The sequence below is a fragment of the Rutilus rutilus genome, assembly GCF_951802725.1.
Source record: "Rutilus rutilus genome assembly, chromosome: 19".
Taxonomy (NCBI): domain Eukaryota; kingdom Metazoa; phylum Chordata; class Actinopteri; order Cypriniformes; family Leuciscidae; genus Rutilus; species Rutilus rutilus.
The window spans coordinates 2,149,900-2,177,759 of NC_140232.1; the positions used below are offsets into that span (position 1 = coordinate 2,149,900).

General features: G+C 43.8%; 1 protein-coding gene across 1 annotated transcript; it reads right to left on the reverse strand.

The window, feature by feature from the left end:
- LOC311278768 (zinc-binding protein A33-like) lies at window positions 1-27,822 on the reverse strand. The gene is made up of 7 exons (XM_084389795.1): window positions 27,271-27,822; window positions 16,134-16,229; window positions 3,943-4,173; window positions 3,843-3,865; window positions 3,643-3,761; window positions 2,300-2,446; window positions 1-850 (listed from the first exon to the last, which is right to left on the reverse strand). Exons 1-7 carry the CDS (start codon window positions 27,670-27,672, stop codon window positions 501-503), a joined length of 1,368 nt encoding a protein of 455 aa, XP_084245921.1. The 5' UTR covers window positions 27,673-27,822; the 3' UTR covers window positions 1-500.
- Between the last annotated feature and the right edge of the window lie 38 nt (window positions 27,823-27,860).

The following is a 27,860-nucleotide window of genomic DNA, read 5'->3' on the forward strand; positions in this document are numbered from 1 at the left end:
ACACAAGATTATCAGCAAGAACCTTTACATCCATTTATTCCAATGAACAAATGATCATTTCTCCTCTATAACTGAAATAATTATTCATTTAGTCTCATGTTGAACAAACACTGAGAATGTGCAGAATTTACTGCTTCAGTGATTTGATGTAATACAAGAAAAAAATATGATATATAATCATATAATTATGATGCAAAAAGTTTAGAAATTAATAAACACACATTGACTGAAATAATCTGGTAAATGTCAATTCTCCTGAAAACATGAATGCTAAAACGGTCTCTAATCGGTCTAATTGTGTGAAGTGGAATATAAATGAAAACTTCTTGTTTATTGATCTGAGTGTTGCTGTAGTGCTGGATATCAGTCATGTGATCATCACGGCCCAATCACAGCCACCGTACTGATATTCAGATCAACAGCACTCTTACTCATGTGATATGGATTAAATATTGGAAACATGATGAAAGCAGGAAGATCCAGATCTACAGGAGTGACGTTTACTGACTATTGACCGGTAAGATCCTCAGAGAGGAAGAACTATAATTATAGAAGAATGGAAAGAGTGTGTGAGTGAAGGTGGTTGTGAGTGTGTGTAGATGTGTGTTAGTTACAGGATCAGAGAACGACACTGTTCCTCCGTCATAGTCCAGATTCACTCTCACATGATCAAGATCCTGATTAACACGAAAACCAGAATCTGAATACAGTCCGTACTGACAATACTGCACACTCCAGACATCAGTGCATCTCTTCCTCTGGTTTGATGCTGTAGTTACTCCAAGAGTCCACCATGAACTCTGTTTAACCTCCACATCCCAGCAGTGTGTTCCTGAGTTAAAACCATAGACTGTAAAAAATATGGACAAAGCGTCTGTGACGTCACCCATAGACTTTCTGAAGAACGGGTTTGAAGCCGTTTATGGGGGGTATGGGCGGCGCCATCTTGGAAAATCTTGGGAAATCCTAACCCCGCCCACCTTCTGGCCAATCCATATATGGGTAAAGGACGCAGCGCGCGTCACTCAGCTCGCTCTGCTACTTCGGTTATCTCTTATTTTAGGCAACGAAATATGTTATAAAACACCATACGAACTCTTTTCGTTTTCATTTAAAGAAATCTTAAACATTATAGCCACACAAATGTGGTTCAGGCAACGCATATTGATTATATTCAACTGCACATAACGTTTGCCTATTTATGAAAAAACTAAATATAAAACACAAACCTGCCTCTTTTCATTTTAAATATAATATAAAAATATTACACATTTTATGGTCCAGGCAATATGTGTATTTGTACTAAACAACAGATTTTGCAGTAAACAACATTACAGATCATCTTCGTTGTATTAAAATTTAAAATGACAAAACTCAACCCAGTCTCTTTTTGTTAAATTTCAGTTTTATCAATATTAGCCATTATAAAAGTATACGTAAAAGGTATAAGAAGCTATACAAATAAAGCAAACAATTCAGTCAAACATACAAAGTCAGCGCTCTATAGTCTATAACGTTACATCGGTAAAGTTAAATAGCTTATAAAGTTATGAAACTTCCCCTCAGCCAAAACGATTGTCCAGGGAAAAAAATTTAGATTCACGAGACCAAAAATCGCCCATTAGATATACACAAGACGATATAGATATACACAATATCTCATGTTTAACCACTAAAGAGACGCCAGAGTCCGCGGCATTGGCGGCAAACCTCATAACGTCAAGCCGATGAAAGACTTCTCCAGGTGGGGTACATGAACGCCGAGCGCCCGGTCATCGCTGGATCAAATGGATAAAATTTTCATAAATCTTTAAATAAACCACAGATTTGAGCTTTAAACAACTACATTCTCGCCTGAAAAACTCTTAAAACTACATTTCATGATACATAAACAGTAGTATTATATGTCAACTCTATTAAAAAATGGCGCTTCTTGTTGTCATTCTCCGTGGCGCTGCCTTGTCAGCTGTCAATCAAGCTGTCACTCAAAGTTAACCACGCCCTTATTGTCATATATTTTATATCTAAATACGATCTAAACTAACGAGTTAGAAAAAAATTCACCCCCCTCACAGTTGTCAGGCACTCGGAAGCTATCGAAAAATACAATAAAAGTCCATGGGACCAACCTGTAAAAACATGAATTTATGCTGTGAAAACGGACATTTTAACATGGTGGTCTATGGACATTTGCTCCCTTTTGGGACCTCCCTCTAGCGGATTTTCGATGTATTGCAGTTTTTCGCACTTCCGGGTAGGCTTCATTTTTCAGATCAGAATGTTGCCGCTTGGTTAAAACCCTCTGAACCCAGAACACAGTAATGACAGTCAAATCTCTCTGGATTATCAGGAACAGTTTGATTGATCACGCTGTATCTCACACTGGTCAGATCATCAGACAGGACGAGACGTGGACTCGCCGTGTTTGGATCCAGAATCACAGGAGCTGATGAGACACAATCAACAGATGCTTTTATTCTGATCTTCATATAATGATCAAGAGTGAACCCAACACAGATTATTATGAATTATGACACTCGTCCTGTTGATCAAACACATGTTCCTCTGATCACTGTCAGCGCTGTTATTAGTTTCACACTCGTTTTTATCATCAGCGTTTAACGATCCACCATCTGAATGTCATAGAGGAGTTGTGGTTGGTTTATATCATTCATACTGGCAAGCAGCATTTGAAGTAACATCATTGGCAGCTGCCAAGCCACTCCCTAGCAACTAAACAAGGTACCCTAGCAACTGTTCAGCAAGACCTATATCTCTGCACCAGAACATCGTAGAGACATGGTGGTTGGCTAATAGCTAATGCTAGCAAAACAGGACTTCCATCATGCTACACATGCTTGCAGAACAGCTACATGCTAATAGTGATTAGCTAAGTGTTGAAACATGTCAAAAATGCTTACTAAAACACAGTAGCAGCATGTTAATCATGTTAGCACCATGCTAACAACATGTTAATCACGTTAGCATCATGCTAATCATTTTAGCCTCTTGTTAAAACATCCAAGCAACATGGTGGTTGTGTTAGCATTATACTAGAATCATGCAAATAATGTTAGCATCTTGTTTGGCAAAATATGACAATCATGCTAATATCATGGTAACCACATGGTAATCATGTCAGCATCTTATTCGCAACATGCTAATTGTATGATAGCATTATGCTAGCAACATGCTAACCGTGTTAGCATTATGCTATTAACATGCTAATCATGTTAGCATTATGCTAGCAAAATGCTAATCGTGTTAGCATTATGCTAGCAACATGCTAATCTTGTTAGCATTTTGTTAAAGGCATGCTTGCAAAATGATAATAATGTTAGCATAATGCTAAGAACACAATAATTGTGTTAGCAAAAAGATAAATGTGTTAACATCATGTTAAAAAAATGCTAATTGTGCTACCATCATGTTAGCAACATGTTAATTATGTTAGCATCTGCCCAGTTCCGAGTTAATTTATTATCCCGAGTTTATTATTATTATTCTATCTATCTATCTATCTATCTATCTATCTATCTATCTATCTATCTATCTATCTATCTATCTATCTCTGTCATGAAGAGCCTCTAACTCTCCATCCATCCATCATGTCCAGCTCAGATCTCCTGCTGTCAGACTCACTGTTTTGGACGATGTCCTGCATCTTCTTCCAGACTCTGAACGGCAGGTTGCCCAAGTATCGTGGCACATGAATCAAAGCTCCAGAAGCCATCTGTGGATCCGGCTGTGAGCTCTGGACTCTGGAAGAACATTCAGGAGTCAGAACTGCAGTGGCTTTGGATCAGAACCAGAGAGACCAGAGACAGGAGCAGATCACTCACCTTTCCATTGATACTGGAAACTCCTGCAGAACAAACACACCATTAATCATCAAGAACTCAATCAATCATCAATCAATCAACCAATGATCTGAAATCAGACCTTCAGAAAGCAGACGTCATTGGCTTTCATCATCTCCTCCATGTCTTTGATTGTGTGTGAAAGAGCTGAGATGTGTGTGTTCATCTCCTCCAGCTTCTCCTTCATCCTCTGCTTCTTCTGCTCCTCTTCCTCCCTCAGTGCAGTGACTGTAGCTTCTTCTTCATCTCTGAGAAACTGATGAAGCTTCTCAAACTGCTGTTTAATCTGACGCTCTGTGTGCTCAGCTTGAGACTGAAATCAGATCACATTCACTTCAATCATCTCAATCGACACATCATTAAAGGGGACATATCATGCTAAATCCACTTTTTTAGCCCTTAAATGCATTTTGTTGTATATTTGGAGTGTTTAGAAGTACAGAAAAGTTGAAATTAGTCTCTTCAGGTGCTTCATTGATATCTTTATATTCTGTTTTGGTCATAATTTGCAACCTGTTCCGATTTTTCTATTCTCTATTACGTTTTTTTGAACAATAACGTCACAGTATTTGCAGCTGAACTGCCAAATAAGGACATCGACTCCCGGCCCAACACTTCGAGCAATCCGCCATATTTATTTCTCGCTGTGATTTTGTAGTCCAAGCTCAAGGATGCAGAAGTTACGAGAGGGTAAGTCAAAATGTTCAGTTGTTGGATGTAGTAACCCACACGCTTCATCACACCGTCTCCCAGCATCAGAACCTCTTCGAAGTGCCTGGTTGAGTTTTATTTTTCACGGAAATGTACCCACATCTGTGGGTAAAGTTATTTTTGTGTGCGCGAAGCACTTCAAGGATAACTAACGTTACTTCAGCAACCTCCGCCAGTATAAAGAAGGATTTGCCGATAGACTTCGTCTGATTGAGGGGTCAATTCCTTCTATCTTTGGAGACGATGAACAGAGCACTTCGGTAAGCTGTAAATAACGTTAAAAAAAGTAAAGTACTTTACTTAAAACACACGGTGGTCATGGTTTAGCAGTACCTTTGTCTTTTTTTTTTTTAAGTACACGTCTGTAGCAGTATTACTGTTGTTGAGTGTTATGACTAGGGATGGGAATTGAAAACCGGTTCCACTCGAGAACCGGTTCTAAGTTTTATGAACAATCGATATTGTATGCCCTCGACGTTAACGATTCCTCAATGTTATCAATGCTCCTGCTCCGAGTCCCAGCTATAGACTGTGAACTCAAAACTTTCGTCATGACGTCAAAGTGATTTGATCTAAAGCTTATTGGCTTTATTTTAGGAAACGAGACAAATTATGCCGTTTGCAATAACAGGGTTTTTCCTGCATTGAACTTGTTTTAGCGCCCGCCAAAGCGATCTTTTGTCCCGCCAAAGTCTTATTTGATCGATGAGTAATGTAGATGAACTGCCGCGCTTGTGACAGGGCGCATGTTTAACCGGTCGCGCGCACTCTCTCTCTTCTGAGCCAGGCGAAAGTGTAAACAAGACTTCACCGTCTCCAAACTAAGCGCTGTCTTGCTCTCTCTCCCTCGCACATATTAATCAAAATAAATCGACACGGTGGTAAGAGGTCGGAAGACCAAAGTTTCATGTGGAGCATTTGGAGATTTTTTTTTCCTGAATTACCGTGTGAATTGTGCTAAATAAGTTGCCTTATCTTTTCTGAAAAGCGTTCCGGGCATTCAGCTGACATAAAACAACACTTTAAATGATGTTTTATTAACAAGGTTCGGGAGGAGCACGTTCAGATAATTAACACAAGTGGAAAGCACTCAGCAATCAATGGTGAGAGGTATAAATACTCAGCAGTCTCACCTCATTCCATTGACAGTTTTTGCAGCATGTAGCCAGACAGTATCGTCCTAACAGGTCCGAATCGAGCATTTCCCATCCGATGAATAATCTCTCGTCTTTGAAGAACCTCTGCCGCAATCCTCTGACCAACATCGCGGGCGTCAGGCTTAACAAACGGGATCATAACCGCGGGCGAAACATCCGCGATCACCTTCCGCGTATTTCTCTACACCGGTCCATACAACAATTCCCGCCATTAGAGAAATGGTTAGTAGGCTAAGGCAATGCCGCCCTCTTCACGCGAGGGAAGGGTCTTCCTCCTTCGCCAGGCTGCCACAGCTGGCCCTAAAGTAAGCCGCGCCGCGCCGCAGATTGAGTTCCGGCCAGTCCATACTCAACGTTTGCTGGGTCAACTCAGTGAGTGCTCAGCTCGGCCCTTCTCGTGACTGTCTTGGTTGAGCTTGACATTGCTTCAGTTGTTTGAGTCACGAGCCAGTCATGCATCTGTATACAAATTTGATTGGGGGAATGCACGTTTTAAATTGTTTCTGTACAAATGATTTACTACAGTAGGTCGCACGTTACGTGCAGATTGATCACAGAATCATTACGAACCTATCGTTAACACTGTCCTGCAATCTATCTGCAAAATCTCTTAAAAAAAAAAAAAAAAAAAAAAAAAAAGTAGGCTATAAAAGCAATGTGTTTCATGCCAAGAGATTAGTAATCCTTAATTGAAACACAGTTAAATAAATACAAGATGCCTACATTTATGCAAGCTTCGTCTTTTACCATAAACCGTCTCTTTTGTACTTAACTAAATAAACTTCAGATAATCAAAATTGTTCTAAACGCAAACTGTTATCTTTGCTCGATCACTTAAACTTCAATGTGCATAATCCTGCAAGGATTTCATCTCGCCTCCTTTTCTCGCGTCGGTCCGCTAAGCCCCACTCTCCTCCTCCCTTTGTGGGAGCTCAGTTTCTCCAGGTAAGTTTATCCACTGCTGCAGCAGTGATGTCTCCTCTGGTCCTGGAGGAGCTCAATTTCTCTGGTATAATTTTCTCTAATATTGCAACAGTAATGTCTCCTCCGCTCTCACTAGAGCTCTGTTTCTCTGGTTAAACTTCTCCACTGCCGCAGCAGTGATGTCTCCTCTGCTCCCACTGGAGCTCTTTTACTCTGGCTAATCTTCTCCACTGCCACAGCAGTGATGTCTCCTCTGCTCCCACTGGAGCTCTTTTACTCTGGCTAATGTCTCCACTGCCACAGCAGTGATGTCTCCTCTGCTCCCACTGGAGCTCTTTTACTCTGGCTAATCTTCTCCACTGCCACAGCAGTGATGTCTCCTATGCTCCCACTGGAGCTCTTTTACTCTGGCTAATGTCTCCACTGCCACAGCAGTGATGTCTCCTATGCTCCCACTGGAGCTCTTTTACTCTGGATAATCTTCTCCACTGCCACAGCAGTGTTGTCTCCTATGCTCCCACTGGAGCTCTTTTACTCTGGCTAATCTTCTCCACTGCCACAGCAGTGATGTCTCCTCTGCTCCCACTGGAGCTCTTTTACTCTGGCTAATGTCTCCACTGTCACAGCAGTGATGTCTCCTCTGCTCCCACTGGAGCTCTTTTACTCTGGCTAATCTTCTCCACTGCCACAGCAGTGATGTCTCCTCTGCTCCCACTGGAGCTCTTTTACTCTGGCTAATGTCTCCACTGCCGCAGCAGTGATGTCTCCTATGCTCCCACTGGAGCTCTTTTACTCTGGATAATCTTCTCCACTGCCACAGCAGTGATGTCTCCTATGCTCCCACTGGAGCTCTTTTACTCTGGATAATCTTCTCCACTGCCACAGCAGTGATGTCTCCTATGCTCCCACTGGAGCTCTTTTACTCCGGCTAATCTTCTCCACTGCCACAGCAGTGATGTCTCCTCTGCTCCCACTGGAGCTCTTTTACTCTGGCTAATGTCTCCACTGCCGCAGCAGTGATGTCTCCTATGCTCCCACTGGAGCTCTTTTACTCTGGATAATCTTCTCCACTGCCACAGCAGTGTTGTCTCCTATGCTCCCACTGGAGCTCTTTTACTCCGGCTAATCTTCTCCACTGCCACAGCAGTGATGTCTCCTATAATACTTGATTAAACAAAGTAAAACTGACCAAACCAAAAAAGGTCATCTACATTTTTAACCTCGCTTCGCAAATCCAACCATACCAGTCAATTCTGGCATATCTGCAATGGAGAAGTTCTCAGGCTAAATCTCCTCTGGAACCCCTGTTCTTAGATGAATCCAAAAAACCCGTGACACGTTTTTGGTTCCAGAAACACCTCAAATCCGTTCTCCAACAGTCAGGCGTTCCAGCAAAGAATTTTTCAAGTCACTCATTCCGCATCGGGGCAGCAACTTCAGCAGCCCAAAAAGGCCTCTCCCAACAGCAGATTCAAGCCCTTGGGAGATGGTCCTCCGATGCTTTCCAAAGCTACATCAGGACCAACCGGTTCCATATTAAAAAAGCTCACCAAACCCTCATCGAGTAAAAAAAAAAAAAAAAAAAAAAAAAAAAAAAAAAAAAACTCTCTCTTCTTTACTGTCTCTTCTTTACTGTCTCCTCTTTCTGTCCAGCGAGCATTGGTCTCACAGCGGACGGAGTGAGAACTTCCCAGTGGAGCACTTACATTTTCTCTTTCATCCAGCGATGCAGTATGAGAAACTCCTGGGCAAGCACTCACCTTCCTGTTTCCTTTCCGTCCAGCGAGCATTGGTCTCACAGTGGACGGAGTAAGAACTTTCCCAATGGAGCACTTGCGTTTTCTCTTTCATCCAATGATGCTGTGTGAGAAAATCTCCTGGGCAAGCACTCACTTTCCTGTTTCCTTTCCGTCCAGCGAGCATTGGTCTCACAATGGACGGAGTGAGAACTTTCCCAGTGGAGCACTTACGTTTTCTCTTTCATCCAATGATGCAGTATGAGAATCTCCTGGGCAAGCACTCATTTTCCTGTTTCCTTTCCGTCCAGCGAGCATTGGTCTCACAGCGGACGGAGTGAGAACTTTCCCAGTGGAGCACTTACGTTTTCTCTTTCATCCAATGATGCAGTATGAGAATCTCCTGGGCAAGCACTCACTTTCCTGTTTCCTTTCCGTCCAGCGAGCATTGGTCTCACAGCAGACGGAGTGAGAACTTTCCCAGTGGAGCACTTACGTTTTCTCTTTCATCCAATGATGCAGTATGAGAATCTCCTGGGCAAGCACTCACTTTCCTGTTTCCTTTCCGTCCAGCGAGCATTGGTCTCACAATGGACGGAGTGAGAACTTTCCCAGTGGAGCACTTACGTTTTCTCTTTCATCCAATGATGCAGTGTGAGAAAATCTCCTGGGCAAGCACTCATTTTCCTGTTTCCTTTCCGTCCAGCGAGCACTGGTCTCACAGCGGACGGAGTGAGAACTTTCCCAGTGGAGCACTTACGTTTTCTCTTTCATCCAATGATGCAGTGTGAGAAAATCTCCTGGGCAAGCACTCACTTTCCTGTTTCCTTTCCGTCCAGCGAGCATTGGTCTCACAGTGGACGGAGTGAGAACTTTCCCAGCGGAGCACTTACGTTTTCTCTTTTCATCCAATGATGCAATGAGAGAATCTCCCGGGCAAGCACTCACTTTCCTGTTTCCTTTCCGTCCAGCGAGCATTGGTCTCACAGTGGACGGAGTGAGAACTTCCCCAGTAGAGTACTAATGTTTTCTCCTTTCTTCCAGCAACGCAGTGCGAGGAAATCTCAGAGGCAAGCACCCACCTTCCTGTTTCTGTAAACTACAACCGCTCCCGTTTACAGACCAACAGGGGACGTCAGCCGGGCAGGGAGCCACCATTACGGGCCTTCCCGGTCAAGCATCCAGGCCTTCTTGAGATACCAGCCCGCCAACTCGGCACTCATTTGGGGGATCTTTAGTCCGGCGGCTGTCCTCTGCTTTAGCTTTGGGGGGAGTACTCTGGGTTCGGGCTGAATTCCGAGCTCGGAGCCCTCCCTCCGGACAGCACGCCATATACGCATTAAACTTACCCATTCAAATTATATGTAAGTGTGAACTCGTGAAATGATGTTTTATTAACAAGGTTCGGGAGGAGCACGTTCAGATAATTAACACAAGTGGAAAGCACTCAGCAATCAATGGTGAGAGGTATAAATACTCAGCAGTCTCACCTCATTCCATTGACAGTTTTTGCAGCATCCCTCCACCACCCCTTCTCCACACTTCTAGTACTAAACACTTACATACGGGGGGAGTACTCTGGGTTCGGGCTGAATTCCGAGCTCGGAGCCCTCCCTCCGGACAGCACGCCATATACGCATTAAACTTACCCATTCAAATTATATGTAAGTGTGAACTCGTGAATAAAACGAAAAAACTATCCAATGATGAAATGTTTTCTGTGTTGACACAAATCTTGGATGTCCATGTCCTAACTGCTGGGATAATCACACAACGCGCATGACACGCCCAATTCGTGAACTAATGACTCCTTTGAACCGATTAATTTTAATGAATGGTTAAAACAACTGATCTTTCCAACAGTGAACTCAGGAGACGTCTGAATCGGTCACTGATGATTTTACCAGTGCCGTGTTTGTATATAGTCTTAAAAGTAAAAGTGACACAACAAGCAACGGAGAGGTTTCTTGCCGATATGGCCCCATATGGTAAAATTCAGCGTCTTCGATCAGACAATGGCACTGAGTTTACTGCAAAGCAATACAAAACTCTGTTGGTTAAGAATGGTATTAGACACGAGACTTCTGCGCCATATTCTCCCCACCAAAATGGTACGGCAGAGCGAAATTGGCGTACACTTTTTGACATGGCACGGTGCATGCTGATAGAGAGTAAGTTACCTAAAGATTTATGGCCTTATGCAGTGCAGACCGCAGCCATAATCAGGAACAGGTGCTTTAACAGACGCACCAAACATACACCAGTTCAGATGCTAACAGGGAGACGGCCCAATCTTGCCAGGATGCAAAAGTTTGGTTCAGAGTGTTTTGCTTATAAACAAGATAAAAGAAAGCTGGATCCAAGATGTGAAAAGGGTGTTTTTATTGGTTATGATAAAAGCAGTCCAGCATACATTGTCTATTTCCCTGACAGCAGGAAAGTACAAAAGCACAGGTTAGTTAAGTTTCTTTCTAAGACCCGTGTTGAGCAACAGACTCAGACTAGCATTGTTGATGATGATGATGATGATGTTCTGAAGCAGAAAGCCAATTGAACTAGGCAGGATGTAAATTCAAGTCTAGCAAGTGACCAGGTTTCAGTCAAAGAGGAGGAACTGAGTAGTAGTCCTCAGACCCAATCAGTTGAAGCTATGCCTGAGCCTCCAAGATACCCTTCTAGAGTGAGGAAGAGGCCAGACTATCTCCATGACTATGTTTCTCAACAGGCATCTGATGAGGAAACTGATCAGGTGCAGATCAACATAGATTACTGTTATAGAGTGACATGTAATATACCTGTAACTTTCACAGAAGCTGTAACCTCGGACAGATCAAAAGAGTGGGTCACTGCAATGGATGAGGAGATGCAGTCACTTAGAGGAAACCACACATTTACCCTAAGTAGTTTGCCTGTAGGTAAGAAAGCAGTGGGGGGGTAGATGGGTTTATGCGATTAAGAATAACATAGATGGATCTGAAAAGTGCAAAGCACGTTATGTAGCCAAGGGATACAGCCAGAAGAGAGGTGTCGATTATGAAGAGACTTTTTCCCCTACGGCTAACTTGACAAGTATCTGAGTGATAATACAAAAAGCAGTACAAGAAAATCTGATTTTGCACCACATGGATGTAAAAACTGCCTACCTAAACGCACCAATACATCAAGAAATTTACATGGAACAGCCAGAGGGTTTTGAAGTAAAATCTGGCACAAATGAAAAATTGGTTTGTAAATTGGAAAGGTCATTGTATGGGTTAAAACAATCGGGCAGAAACTGGAACAAGGTACTACATGAGTACTTGACCAAAAACCACTTTGTGCAGAATCAAGCTGACTATTGTGTGTATACATGGGAAACAGCCAATGAAAAAGTGATCATTGTAATATGGGTTGATGATTTGTTGATTGTGGCAAGTGATGAAAATGTTCTTAGACGTGTGAAGGACATGCTTACTGAAAGATTCCAAATGAAAGACTTGGGCAAATTAAGGCATTTTTTAGGTGTTGATTTTAACCAGAGTGACAACTGTGTGAGAATGTCACAAGCAAAATATGTGACAAAAATATTGCAAAGGTTTAACATGCAGGATTGCAAACCTAGATCGACTCCTTGTGAACAAAAACTTGACTATACTAATGATGCCGAAAAGATGATTGATGTGAAAAAATATAGAGAGGCAGTGGGAAGCCTCATCTATTTGTCCATCTAGAGCTGATATAAGTTTTGTTGTAAGCAAACTGTCACAATATTTCACAGAGCCAACTGTTGAGCAATGGTCCACAGTTAAACATGTACTGAGGTATCTTAAAGGTACACTTGACAAAGAACTGTGTTACAGAAAATGTAATGAGACACTGGGAATAAGAGCATACAGTGATGCAGACTGGGCGGCTAGTAATGACAGACGTAGTACAACAGGCTATTGTGTAAGTCTAACTGAATGTGGTGCTTTGATTTCATGGAAACCAAAGAAACAGCCAACTGTCGCACTGTCTACCTGTGAGGCAGAGTATATAGCCCTAGCCACAACCATACAGGAGTGTCTCTATCTTAAACAACTGTTGGAAAATCTTGATACATGTCAGTACTCGCAACCTAAGGTATATGAAGATAATCAAGGTACAATCGCCTTAGCAAAAAATCCCATGAGCAGGCAAAGATGCAAACATGTAGACATCAAGTACCATTTTATTAGGTCTTCTGTAAATAATGGTGGCATTACATTAGTGTATTGTCCCACTAATGAGATGGTAGCAGATGTGTTGACAAAGCCTGCAACCAAGTGTAAGTTGATGAAGTTTGATGCATTGATTTTTGGAAAATGATGCGTTATACTCTGTTAACAATGTGAGAGCAAGTGGGGGTGTTAACCGTGTGCTCTCAATGGGTCTCATTCATGAAACACGAGCAGAACGAATTTTTGTGTAAATCGTGTGTAAAGTGGTTCTGGCGTAAATTTTCGGATTCATTAAAATGTTCGTATTTCCCAAATGTTAGTTGGTACGAAAGAAATCTACACCTGCTCCCAGCCACGCGTAAATAGTGCGTTTAACATCCGAACGTTTTGTTCATTAATAAGGCTGCCTTTTAATTCACCGTAATCGGGTACATATTTACACAGCATTTTGAAAAAAATATTATATAGTAATTACATACGGTTTTTCTTTTTACTTTTACTATGGGAGCCAGTAATAGCATCTGCAAACGGAACACTTTAATCAAATAATTAATTGCTTTCAATAGGGCTGGGCAAACTAATAACCCTTAATTGTTACGGAAATTTTTTCCTATAAAATGCCCAAATCAGGCATAACAAGAAACATTTACGATGGCTGACATAGCGCTTTTACTAGATTTGGCAGATCAAGCGCTGCGCAAAAGGCGTATTTTCAGAGACCGCGCAGACTTACTTGCCGAGAATGATGACTGGTTAATTAGTCGTTTCAGGCTACCCAGACCAGTTCTTTTGCATTTATGCAATATGTTGGAGGCCAATCTTAGAAGGCAAACTAGAAGATCCCACAGCATTCCAGCACACTTGCAGGTGTTGTCCGTGCTTGGTTTTTTGGCAACAGGAACATTCCAGTGGGAGATTGCAGACAGGTCAGGGATATCTCAGTCATCCATGAGTTGCATCATCCCAGATGTTCTTGATTGCATAATAGGGCTAATGCCCCAATATATAAAATTCCCCTATAACCGTGTCCATCAGTTTGAGGTGAAGCAAAGATTCTTTGCTATTGCAAACCTGCCAAACGTAATAGGAGCAATTGATTGCACACACATTCTGAATAGGAAAAACTATCATTCCATCAATGCGCAACTAATTTGTGACGCTAAATGTGCACTACTTAATGTAGTGGCCCGCTGGCCGGGTGGTGCTCATGATAGTTTCATTCTTCGGAGCAGCTCAGTTGCTAGACGTCTGGACAGTGGTGCAGTTACAGACGGATGGCTAATTGGTATGTACAATTTTATTTATTCACAACATTTGACAAATATTTGACACTTTCCCTCCCCTCCCCTACACTCAGGTGACAATGGTTATCCCCTGACACCATGACCCCATTGATAAATCCCCAAAGCCAGCAGGAGATGGCATACAATGAAGCACACGCAAAATCTCGGTCAGTTATTGAACGCACAAACAGTATCTTAAAGGGGCGCTGGCGGTGTTTGGACACATCAGGTGGTACACTGTTATACAGACCAGAAAAGGTTTGCAAAATAATATTGGCCTGCTCTGTTCTACACAACATTGCCATGGAACATGGTCTGCCAGACCCAGAGGATATAATTAGACCTGATCATGGTATGGTGCCTCCAAGGTTGGCTATCCGACACATAGACATACCTCTTGCTGCAATTGCAAAGCGACAGAAACTAATTCTATGTTTCTAAGAGTATGCATTAAAAAGCAAGCGCACAAAATAGTTTCAGTAAATAGCATCACATATTTCTCGTAGGCTTACATTTATTTCTTTTAATGTGTCATTTATTGCCAGCACAGCTTGATAAATTTTGTCTTGCTTATCCAGCACTTCCTGACTTAAAGCCGTCTTCTGTGCAGAGGCAACACTGCGGGATGCTGCTGGATATACCGGTTCAGGGGCCGTGAGATGAACGGATCCGGTTGCCGCTTCAGTGGTCTCATGGGTGGACACAGTTGGCATTTGTCTGTCTTTACAAAAAAGTAAAATCTGCTCAAATAAACTGCTTTGTGTATTTCCTCTAAAATTATATATTTTTATTTTACCATGTCAGCTGGCCCCCCAAAAAAAGAAAAGAAATGTAGCCTTACCAACAGATTGTGCTGAAGTGCTTTCCTGCAAAGGGGTTTCATCACTGTCACCATCGGGAATTATACCCGACAGAGAGGTTTCGCCAATTATGCTAATGATGCGTTCATCGCATGTCAATATGCTCGATGATGAGGGTGGTCCTCCTCCAGTTTGAATAATATTTCGAAGTGAACTAATTCGTTTTTTGCAGTCAAGCTTCATGTCGAACCATTTTCTTTTCACTTCTGGGACTGTTCGATTAACAGATGAAACTCCATTAACTGCATCTGTAATATGCTGCCAAGCTTCCTTTTTTTTAGGACCTGATACGCCACTATGAACGCTTGAAAATAAAATGTTGCGTTTTGAATGAACTTCAGATATTAAAACTTCAATTTCTGCATCTGAGAAATTTTTCTTTTTTATCCGCTTTTGAGAAGACATGTTGAAATCCTTCGTTTGGTGTCATAATATGATGCCCATATACAGTTGTCAGTCGAATTTAATGGGCGGGATTTATGGTAATTGAGAATGAGCGTGCACGCGCGTCCCATTTACGACTGATTGGTATTCATTAACGCATACACACGTTTCACTATCACATCTGACGTTTAAGAAGTGTTTGTGAATCAGGAGAAGAATTTTCGGGAATGTCTCTTTACGCGCAAATCACTCACATATTTACTCGTATATTTCCGAATGTTTCATGAATGAGACCCAATGTGTATTATGTTTTTTTTTTTTTTTTTTTTTTTGTCTCTTTATTGATTGATATTTATGTCTGAGTTGATTGAGCTGAATGAAATGGCACATGAGTAATGGGGGTGTGTACATTTGTAATTGGTTGTTTAATTAATAAAATCACCTTGAGTGAGCACAGCTGTAGCTGTGTGTGTGTTGCAAGTCAGATACGTTGTTGCGTTTACTCTGTGAACAGTATAACTAATCAGTAACACTTTACAATAAGGTTCTATTTATTACATAAGTTTCTGTGCCGCTAGATAATCGTATCTCTGCTATCAAACTACAAAAATGGCCGAACGGGGTGGAGTTGAACCGAGTGTCACCTCTGCAACCTGGAGAGGGGGCGGGGGATGAAGTGTCTCATTTGCATTTAAAGAGACCGCACCAAAACGAGTTGCTCTCAGACGCACATCAGATAAGGGGTAGAAAAGGGGCCTGTGGAGCTATAATAATGATGAATTCAGACCCAAGCATTGCTGTTCCGCTTTATATAGACCACAAATGTATGATTTATATGTAAAAAGGAACGATTTAAAAGCATGATATGTCTCCTTTAATATCAAAGATAAACTCGGATACCCGACATAAAACGGATCCAGAAGCAGATTGCTGCTAGTCATTTACAGAAATAATAAACTGGTATCCATTATATCAGATCATAACTGTATATAATGATCCAACAGCAGTAAGGAAAATGACACTCGTTTCTGTTTCCTCACCTTGATGTGTTGAACTGTTTTCTCAAACTCTGCTTTCAGTTTTTCATTGTGTTGAAGTTTCTCCTGTAAGGACTTCAGTGCTGTATTGAGCTCCTCCTAGAATCGAACAAAAATACATTAAAACACCAGATCACAGTGAAGAGAAGACAATACAGTGATATGATCATATAATACAGTAAAAAAGTATTTGCCCCCATCCTGATTTCTTTTGTTTTTGTGTACATCTCATACTAAATTGATTCAGAAATTGCAACCTGAGTAAACACAGAGTACAGGTTGTAAATGACAGTGTTGTTTATTGAAACAAAAAAAGTTCTCCAATACCAACTGGGCCGGCGTGAAAATGTATTTTCCCCCGTAGTTACTAATCCCTCAAATCTATGAAACTGCATTTATAATGTAGTTCAGCTGGACTAAACACAACCAGTCCTGATCACTGTAGCCCTGTTCAATCAGATCAACACTGAACACTGAAGCCTGATTGGTCATGTCTGTGCGCCTGTACAGACAAATGGCTTTTCAGCCCGCCAAATCGGACAAGCATATTTAAGTCGCGCTGAAAGGAGAGACCATCACTGCGTATCTCTGCCCGCCTACGGCCCTAAGCCATGCAGAACTAGATCTGCCCTCGTGGAAAGAGAATTCAGAGAGAGTATGCAGCGAATGGTCAAGCTGGATCTGCCCCTCACACAATGGCAGTTCTTCAAGTCTACCAAGCTTCTCTGCACCATGGATGAAACTGGTCTTGACCCGGCGGCCTTCATAGAGCTGTGCCTCGTCGACCTCGCCCAGCGTGCCACTAAGTCTACGGCCCAAGCGATTGGTCGTGCCATGGCCAGTTTGGTGGTACTCGAGCTCCACCTTTGACCGAAACTGACGGAGATCAAAGACACAGACAAGACAGCCCTCCTGGACTCCCCGTCTCTCCCTCGGGTCTGTTCGGTTCTGCAGTGGACTTTTATGAAACGCGTGGATGCGGCCCTCTCCCCCCTGAGGCAGATGGGAGTTCGCATCCTGAATTACCTCAATGATTTGCTGCTTTTAGCCCAATCGAAAGAGGAACTATGCGCACACAGATCTTTGCTCCTCAGCCAGTTGTAAAGTCTGGGGTTCAGGAGGATCAATCTAAGCAAAAGCTCACTGTCCCAGAGCAAACGCATCTCGTTCCTGGAGGTCGTCTTCGACACGGCCCAAATGCGGGCCTGGATTTCCCCGGAGCGCTCTCTGAAAATTCAGAGGCTAGCGACGTCATTCAGAATCAGGGATGGCCAGAAGCTACTGGGTCTCATGGCAGTAGCCTCCTCAGTATTCCCCTTGGGCCTGTTACATATGCAGCCATTACAACACTGGTTAAAGGCTCGCGTCCCACCTGTATCAAAGCCCTGGTCCCCTGGAAATCGGCCCATCTGTTTCAGTTGGGCATCAGTCTAGCGAGTGGGTGATCTTCAGGCTCTATTTATTTATTTTATTTATTTATTGTTTATTTGAATAGGGACAGATACAAAATAAACATAGATTATTACATAAAGAACAATCTGATGCATGTATCACAGTGTTTATAGCCATGGCTAATTCGCAACACCTGTCCCTAGAAGAGCTTTTTACAGTCAAGATAATGAATAAATAAAAAATAAAAAATTACAGCGAATACAATGAAATGTCCAGAAACCAGTTAGCACCAAGAGTGATAAGTATAATAAATAAACACATTCACTGGAACTCACACAGAAGCAAACCTCATATACACCCAGCTACACATCTCATATGGCATGATCACACTGCTGCTGCTGTATGAACCAGGCTTTTGTTAGTTTTTTAAAGGTGGACAGTTTAGTTAAAGTCTTAATATTTGCCGGAAGACAGTTCCACAGATTGGCTCCTTTCACAGAAAAAACATTTTGGGCAAAAGATGTTTTACAAAATGGAACTTTACAGTCTCCACATGTGGCCGCTCTTGTTGATCTGGAGGTTTCCAGCCTATCAGCCTATCATCTATCAGTGGACGCATTCTGCCTTGAGTTTGGGCCAATCGACAGTAAAGTCGTCCTTAGACCAAGACAAGGCTATGTGCCTAAAAGACCTTTCACACCAAGGACGATAACTATAAAGATAATGATAAAGATATAGTTCTAAAAATCGTTCTCAATATTAAAGAATAGCAGATTCACACCACAGCTATAACGATAACGGCACAGAGAAACAATATTTTTGGAATCATTTTCAGAACGATTTTATCCAGCTGAAAAACGATAAAAACATTGACAGCCAATCAGAATCCATCCTGCTGTAACGAATGAGCATTTAAAGCAGAAGACAAGCACACGCTTAGAATAAACAGAACAATATCGTCCGCTGATGTGGACGCTAATATAGTTATTTTTGCAGATATTGTTCTTGGTGTGAACGGGCCTTAAGGTGCTTTCCACGCCCTTTAGAGCTCAGGTCATAAAGCTCTCTTCTGTTCTGCGCTAGTAACACGGCGCTATTGAAATGTGTTCTCCATAAGGGCTTGTTTATACTGTCGCCTGGCTCCACAGCGCGAGTCTCCGCAGACTGTGCGCGCACCTCCCCAAACGGACGAGACGTTTATACCATAGACTGTAAAAAATATGGACAAAGCGTCTGTGACATCACCCATAGACTTTCTGAAGAACGGTTTTGAGGCCGTTTATGGGGGGTATGGGCGGCGCCATCTTGGAAAATCTTGGGAAATCCTAACCCCGCCCACCTTCTGGCCAATCCATATATGGGTAAAAGGGCGGGCTTTGTGTGAGACTGAGCCGGCCGGTGGACCCGCGGTGGTATATTATAAGTGGTATATTATTATAATAACAATAATAATTAATGTAAATTTATATATTTTAAAATATTCTTACATAGGCTATATAAAATTAAATGACGCAACCCTGTCTCTTTTTGTTAAATTTCAGTTTTTAAAAGCTATAAGAAGCTAACGTTATACAAGTCAAGAAATAAAGTAAACGATTCAGTCAAACATACAGCAGGCTGCAACGTTAAAGTTAAATAGCATATATTAAGTTATGAAACTTCACTTTGCCCTCAGCCAAAACGATTTGCCAAGGAACAAATTATAGATTAATGAGACCAAAGATCGCCCGTTAGATATACAGAAGACGAATTATTCTCATGTTTAACCACTAGACTAAAGACATCAGATCCAGCGGCGAACGTCAGAAGCACTAGCCGAGGTAAGGCTGTTCTCGGCGGGGTACATGAGCGCTGAGCGCCCGGTGATCGCTGGATCTCACAACTCCGAAACTGTTAGATAACATTTTTAAATAGGCGCTATCTTTATAAATAAACCACAGATTTGAGGTTTAAACAACTACATTGTCAACTGAAAAACTCTTAAAACTACATTTCGTGACACAATAACAGTAGTATTTTTAAATTTCGCGGCCTTAGTAGTGGAATGTCACTTACCGGAAAAAATGGAGCGAAGTCCTCCTACAGTGTCGGTTAGTGCAGTTTATAGCAGAGCAACCCATTTTATGTACGATATTTCAATACAAATGTTCAGAAAGGATACAGAGGTGGTATGATGTGTTGTGTCAGATCATGGCCGAGACGTCAAATTTCAGGAATTCTACTCGGCAGCCTATGCTCGTTATCAGCTGTCAATCAAGCTGTCAATCAAAGTTAACCACGTCCTTATTTGTCATACATTTTATATCTAAATACGATCTAAACTAACGAGTTAGAAAAAAATTCACCCCCCTCACAGTTGTCAGGCCCTCGGAACCTATCGAAAAATACAATAAAAGTCCATGGGACCAACCTGTAAAAACATTTATTTATGCTGTGAAAACGGACATTTTAACATGGGGTCTATGGACATTTGCTCCCTTTTGGGACCTGCCCCTAGCGGATTTTCAATGTATTGCAGTTTTTCGCACATCCGGGTAGGCTTCATTTTTCAGATTAGAATGTTGCCGCTTGGTTTATACTTGACGCGCTCGCCGTTGTACTTTGAAACGATAGGGGGCGACTCGAGTAATTGTCCTCTAAACCATCAGGAATCAGCGGTGAGAAGAAGAAAGCTATACACACGTGACATGTTTATTTTAGTACACCACCACCAATACCACACTACAAAAAGAATTGTGTAAAACCCAGAAAACCCTGAGATTATTACTCGTGACAAAACAAAATATATGGATATGAGAATCTCTATACAACATAACTAAATTAACGATCTCTTACATATTTTCTTATTTCACTAAACATTTCATTACGTTTCCTTAACATTTTTATTAAACATGGACCTTTGTTCATTAAAAATACTTTTTATGCTATTGTATGCTAATTTTTTTAAATGTAAGCAGCTAATTTAGACGTGCAAACTGGGTGCCGGTGTGGTGAAAAGTTCGAGCTCGGCCAGATTCGGCTCTGAGTCGTGCATCTTCGGATGTGGAGCCGCACACGCTGTTACAAAAAAAGCTGTGCACACCGCCAGGCGAAATGGGGTCTTTCCCCACACCTTCACGCTCGTGCGGACGCGTCAAGTATAGCCTTGTTTATACTTTCGCTTGGCTCCGCAGCGCGAGTCTCCGCAGACTGCGCGCGCACCTCCCCAAACGGACGAGGTGTTTATACTTGACACGCTCGCCGTTGTACTATTCTGTGAAACGACAGAGGGCGACTCGAGTAATTGTCCTCTAACCAACAGGAATCAGCGGTGAGACGAAGATACACACATGACCAGGGTGGGAATTATGTAATTTTAGGGGCAAGGCCATTTGGCCTCCACCTTTTTTTTTTTTTTAGGGGCACCAAGGCCATATGACAGGGCACAAAGGCCATCGTACAATTCGATGGTTTTCCCATTCAGATTGATACCATAACATCCTAATTTGGAATAAGACATGGATTATGACTTTTTTAATAAAAAAAAAAAAAAAAAATTTTATGAGAGAAAGAGCGCCATTACATCCAGAAGGTATACACCCTCACACAACAATAGAAACAACATAGATGCCAATAAAAGCATTCAGAAACACCACAAATGCCAATAAAAGCATTCAGAAACACCACAAATGCCAATAAAAGCATTCAGAAACAACACAAATGCCAATAAATTAATAATTTCCTGCATTGTCGAACACTCTTCTTCATGTGTTTCAAATATGGACTATAATGTTCAGTAGAGCGCCCTCAGGCTGCTGGTATGAATTGAAAACACAGCACATCAGTATACAGCGCTCATAATGATTACATCGACGCATTTGGCTATAAATTCAATAAAATATTAGGCTATTCCTGTCAATTGAAATCTGATGTAAACTGAGAATATATCAATATTTCTCCAAATCTGCACACTTTTGAGCTAAAAGCTGTGAGGGACGTTGTTTTGTGAATCGCTTTCATGACGACAGCACAGGAGTTTTTTATGAATGGGAGCGTCTGACGCTCATAATTCATATTAAAGGTATCGACTCATTTTTGCATTTCATAACTCCTGACACAAATTAAGACATAACTGTCAATATAAATTTCTCAGAATACAATAGTGGTCAAATACTGAAACGTGAGTCTTATATCTTTTTAATGATGTAAGTTATAGTTTGTCAAGGTAATAACATTAAATCTTATAGTAACTTTGAACTATAAAAAAAAAAAAAACGCTTCAGTGCGCCGACGCCGTTACCTCTGGAACCTTGCATAGGGCCCTTTTCTGAAAAGGGCACTTATCTACTAGCAAATAGATTTTGATATTTTTAGGTCAAACCGTTCTTGTCTGTCAGTCATATAATGCAGGTCTATGGTCACGGTCTCAAAGAGCATCCACAGAGTCCAAATTAAAACAATTCCCCATCGTCCAAATTAAACAATTCCCCATCGTAAGTACACATTGATGGCCTAAGACACGAAACGAGCGGTTTGTGTGAGAAAACGAACAGTATTTATATCGTTTTTACCTCTTGTAACACAGCGACGTCCAAGTGATCTGAGGGCGCCCGCGCTTCCTGCTGTGTGACGTGTGCGCAGACTGGTGCATAGATAGACATATAGATTTCGCCTTGGCCACGGCAGTTCACTAACGAATGCCGTAGCCAAGGCGAAATCTAGTGTATATATCTATGCACCAGTGTCGACAACAGAGTGTCGTTCTTCTGTTGGTGCTGACGTTACATGCTTCTTGCACTGCTGTTTTGATGCGTGAGATCATCGATGTGATTATGACACAGCACCTGCGCGAATCCACAAACTAATTGAAGTTCAGAGACTACTTGGGTGGAACTTGGACAGGGCCAGGGCACACAGGCCACTGTGGCCGTACGATGATTTTTTTTTCACGGGGCATGAAGGCCAAAGTGTAGGGCAACGGCGGCCATGGCCGCGTGGCCGCGGTATAATTCCCACCCTGCACGTGACAATGTTTATTTTAGTACATCACCACCAATACCACACTACAAAAAGAATCGTAAAATCCAGTAAACCCTGAGATTTTTACTTGTGACATTAGAAAAAAATATGTGGATATTAAAACGTATGTAGGCTATACAACTAAATGAACGATCTCTTAAATATTTTCTAATTTCACAAAACATTAAGTTTCGTGAACATTTTTTATTAAACATGGACTGAAAATACGCTTCATTAAAAATACTTTTTATGCTATTGTATGCAATTTTTTTTAAATGTAAGCAGCTAATTTAGACGTGCAAACTGGGTGCCGGTGTGGTGAAAAGTTCGAGCTCGGCCAGATTCGGCTCTAAGTCGTGCATCTTCGGATGTGGAGCCGCACACGCTGTTACAAAAAAAGCTGTGCACACCGCCAAACGAAATGGGGTCTTGCGCACAACCACCCACACCGCAATGACGTCATTTTTGCCGCGCGCACCTTCACGCTCGTGCGGACGCGTCGAGTATAGCCTTATTAATACTTTAGCTTGGCTCCGCAGCGCGAGTCTCCGGAGACTGCGCGCGCACCTCCCCAAACGGACGAGGTGTTTATACTTGACACGCTCGCCGTCCTCTCCTTGAACTGCCACCTTACCGTGGTGGAGGGGTTTGAGTACCCGAATGACCCTAGGAGCTATGTTGTCTGGGGCTATATGCCCCTGGTAGGGTCTCCCAAGGCAAACAGGTCCTAGGTGATGGGTCAGACTAAGAGCGGTTCAAAAACCCTTATGATGCAAAAAAAAACGAGGACTGTGACGTCGCCCGGTATGGCGCATCCGGGGCCCCACCCTGGAGCCAGGCCCGGGGTTGGGGCTTGTATGCAAGCGCCTGGTGGTCGGGCATCCCCCCATGGGGTCCGGCCGGGCTCAGCCCGAAGGAGCGACGTGGGGCCACCCTCCCGTGGACCCACCACCTGCAGGAGGGACCATAAGGGGCCGGTGCTAAGTGGATTGGGCGGCAGTCGAAGGCGGGGTCCTAGACAACCCGATCCCTGGATGTGGAATCTAGCTCTAGGGACATGGAACGTCACCTCTCTGGCGGAGAAGGAGCCTGAGGTTGTGCGTGAGGTTCAGAGATTCCGACTAGAGATAGTTGGGATCACCTCTACGCACGGCTTGGGCTCTGGAACCACACTCCTCGAGAGAGGATGGACTCTTCACCACTCTGGAGTTGCCCATGGTGAGAGGCGGCGGGCTGGTGTGGGTTTGCTTATAGCCCCCCAGCTAAGCCGCCATGTGTTGGAGTTCACCCCGGTGAACGAGAGGGTCGCTTCCCTGCGCCTTCGGGTCGGGGATAGGTCTCTCACTGTCGTTTGTGCCTACGGGCCAAACGACAGTGCAGAGTACCCGGCCTTCTTGGAGTCTCTGGGAGGGGTGCTGGTAAGTGCTCCGACTGGGACTCCACCGTTCTACTGGGGGACTTCAACGCCCACGTGGGCAGCAACAGTGACACCTGGAGGGGCGTGATTGGGAGGAACGGCCCTCCTGATCTGAACCCGAGTGGTGTTCTGTTATTGGACTTCTGTGCTAGTTACAGCTTGTCCATAATGAACACCATGTTCAAGCATAAGGGTGTCCATCAGTGCACATGGCACCAGGACACCCTAGGCCGGAGGTTGATGATCGACTTTGTGGTCGTTTCATCCGACCTCCGGCCGTATGTCTTGGACTCTCGGGTGAAGAGAGGGGCGGAGCTGTCAACTGATCACCACCTGGTGGTGAGTTGGATCCGATGGCAGGGGAGGAAGCTGGACAGACTCGGCAGACCCAAACGTACTGTGAGGGTCTGTTGGGAACGTTTGGCCGAATCTCCTGTCAGAGAGATCTTCAACTCCCACCTCCGGCAGAGCTTCGACCAGATCCCGAGGGAGTCTGGAGATATTGAGTCCGAGTGGACCATGTTCTCCACCTCCATTGTCACCGCGGCCACTCGGAGCTGTGGCCGTAAGGTCTCCGGTGCCTGTCGAGGCGACAATCCCCGAACCCGGTGGTGGACACCGGAAGTAAGGGATGCCGTCAAGCTGAAGAAGGAGTCCTATCGGGCCTGGTTGCCTTGTGGGACTCCTGAGGCAGCTGATGGGTACCGACGGGCCAAGCGGACTGCAGCCCGGGTGGTTGTGGAGGCAAAAACTCGGGCCTGGGAGGAGTTCGGTGAGGCCATGGAGAAGGACTATCGGTCGGCCTTGAAGAGATTCTGGCAAACCGTCCGGCGCCTCAGGAGGGAGAAGCATTGCCCTACCAATGCTGTCTACAGTAGAGGTGGGCAGCTGTTGACCTCGACTGGGGATATCACCGGACGGTGGAAGGAATACTTCGAGGATCTCCTCAAACCCGCCGTCACGTCTTCCATTGAGGAAGCAGAGGCTGAGGGCTCGGAGGCGGACTCGTCCATCACCCAAGCTGAAGTCACCGAGGTAGTCAAGGAACTCCTCGGTGGCAAGGCACTGGGGGTGGATGAGATCCGCCCTGAGTACCTCAAGTCTCTGGATGTTGTGGGGCTGTCTTGGCTGACACGCCTCTGCAGCATCGCGTGGCGGTCGGGGACAGTGCCTTTGGACTGGCAGACCGGGGTGGTGGTCCCTCTTTTCAAGAAGGGGGACCGGAGGGTGTGCTCCAACTATAGGGGGATCACACTTCTCAGCCTCCCTGGGAAAGTCTATGCCAGGGTACTGGAGAGGAGAATCCGGCCGATAGTAGAACCTCGGATTCAGGAGGAACAGTGTGGTTTTCGTCCCGGTCGTGGAACACTGGACCAGCTCTATACCCTCTACAGGGTGCTGGAGGGCTCATGGGAGTTTGCCCAACCAATCCACATGTGCTTTGTGGATTTGGAGAAGGCATTCGACCGTGTCCCTCGCGGCATCTTGTGGAGGGTGCTCTGGGAGTATGGGGTTCGGGGCCCTTTGCTAAGGGCTATCCGGTCCCTGTACGACCGGAGTAGGAGCTTGGTTCGCATTGCCGGCAGTAAGTCAGACTTGTTCCCGGTGCATGTTGGACTCCGGCAGGGCTCCCCTTTGTCGCCGGTTCTGTTCATAATTTTTATGGACAGAATTTCTAGGCGCAGCCAGGGGCCGGAGGGGGTCAGGTTTGGGGACCACACGATTTAATCTCTGCTCTTTGCGGATGATGTTGTTGTGCTGGCCTCATCAGACCAGGATCTCCAGCATGCACTGGGACGGTTTGCAGCCGAGTGTGAAGCGGCTGGGATGAGAATCAGCACCTCCAAATCCGAGGCCATGGTTCTCAGTCGGAAAAGGGTGGTTTGCCCGCTTCAGGTTGGTGGAGAGCTCCTGCCTCAAGTGGAGGAGTTCAAGTATCTTGGGGTCTTGTTCACGAGTGAGGGAAGGATGGAACGGGAGATTGACAGGCGGATCGGTGCAGCTTCTGCAGTAATGCGGTCCCTGTACCGGTCTGTCGCGGTGAAGAAGGAGCTGAGCCGCAAGGCGGTCAATCTACGTTCCTACTCTCACCTATGGTCATTTGACCAGTTGAGGTGGCTCAGGCATCTTTTCCGGATGCCTCCTGGATGCCTTCCCGGGAAGGTGTTCCGGGCATGTCCCACCGGGAGGAGTCCCCGGGGAAGACCTAGGACACGCTGGAGAGACTATGTCTCCCGGCTGGCCTGGGAACGCCTCGGTGTCCCCCCGGAAGAGCTGGAGGAAGTGTCTAGGGAGAGGGAAGTCTGGGCATCCCTGCTTAGACTGCTGCCCCCGCGATCCGGTCCCGGATAAGCGGTAGAAGATGGATGGACGCTCGCCGTTGTACTATTCTGTGAAACGACAGAGGGCGACTCGAGTAATTGTCCTCTAACCATCAGGAATCAGCGGTGAGATGAAGATACACACGTGACAATGTTTATTTTAGTACATCACCACCAATACCACACTACAAAAAGAATCGTAAAATCCAGTAAACCCTGAGATTTTTACTTGTGACATTAGAGAAAAATATGTGGATATAAAAACGTATATAGGCTATACAACTAAATGAATGATCTCTTAAATATTTTCAAAACAAAACATTAAGTTTCGTGAATTTTTTTTATTAAACATGGACTGAAAATACGGTTCATTAAAAATACTTTTATGCTATTGTATGCTCATTTTTTTAAATATAAGCAACTAATTTAGACATGCAAACTGGGTGCCGGTGTGGTGAGAAGTTCGAGCTCAGCCAGACAAAAAAGTCGCGCACAACGCCAAGCGAAATGGGGTCTTGCGCACCAACGCGCACGACTGCCCACACCGCAATGACGTCATTTTTGCCGCGCGCACCTTCGCGCTCGTGCGGACGCGTGGAGTATAAACCTAGCTTATAGTGTCAGTTACTGACGCAAGGCGAGTGAACCGTATCAAAAGGGAACGTTCCAGTTACTAACGTACTGGTTTCCCTGAAATAACGAGCATTGCGCAATTTGTCGTGCTACTGTACGCAAGTCGATGTTTCCGCTAATTAGTAGAAAAATTCAGACGAAAATTTATTTTAGCGCGACTTAAATAGGCAGTCAGTCCCATCCGGTTTGGCGGACTCAAAAGCAATTTGTCTGTGCAGGTGCAGAGATGTGTCAGGCTTCAGTATTTGGGGAAAAACGTTTTCCCCATAAAACGTTGCTCGTGATCTCGGTGAACCGAGGATACGTTAGCAACCAGAACGATCTGGGTTTATGACTCGTTATGATTCTTTACATGTGAATCAAGAAACATTTGTCTTACCTTATATGATGAAACCACTTCACTGATGGGTCTGAATTTATGATTGTCATGTTGTGTTGAATCTCTGCACACTAAACACACAGGCTGTTTGTCCTCCAGACAGAAGAGTTTGAGTCTCTCACTGTGTAAACTGCAGATCTCCTCAGACCCTGATGAACGCCTCTCATTTCTCTCCTTCAGGAACGACTCACACAAGTTTTTTAACGCAAGATTAACTGGAGGAGGATCTCTTGAGGATCTTTTCCTGCAGACAGGACACTCCTGAGATTCCTTGATTCTCCAGAACTGTTGAAGACACTCTTTACAGAAACTGTGACTACATGATAAAATAACAGGAGCCTTGAAGATTTCACGACACACAGGACAAGAAAGTTCTTCTTCAGATACATTTAGTGAATCCATTTTCACTGTTTGAGCTCCAGCAATCTAAACTTTACTTTCACTTTCTGATCAACGGTTTCAAAAATGAATCACCATGAGAATCACAAAGATCAGAAACAAACTTGTTCAGAAAGAAACTTGTCAAATTCTTCTGTAAAGTTTCCCCCTTCGTACTCCACTGATCACTGATTCTTTATTGCTTTTGTCGA

Coding starts and splice junctions, on each gene's coding strand:
- LOC311278768 (XM_084389795.1), bottom strand. CDS start 27,672: ATGGATTCACTAAATGTATCTGAAGAAGAACTTTCTTGTCCTGTGTGT. Junction 16,230..27,270: donor AAGTGGTTTCATCATATAAG/GTAAGACAAATG, acceptor GTTCGATTCTAG/GAGGAGCTCAATACAGCACT. Junction 3,762..3,842: donor TTTCCAGTATCAATGGAAAG/GTGAGTGATCTG, acceptor ATGTTCTTCCAG/AGTCCAGAGCTCACAGCCGG.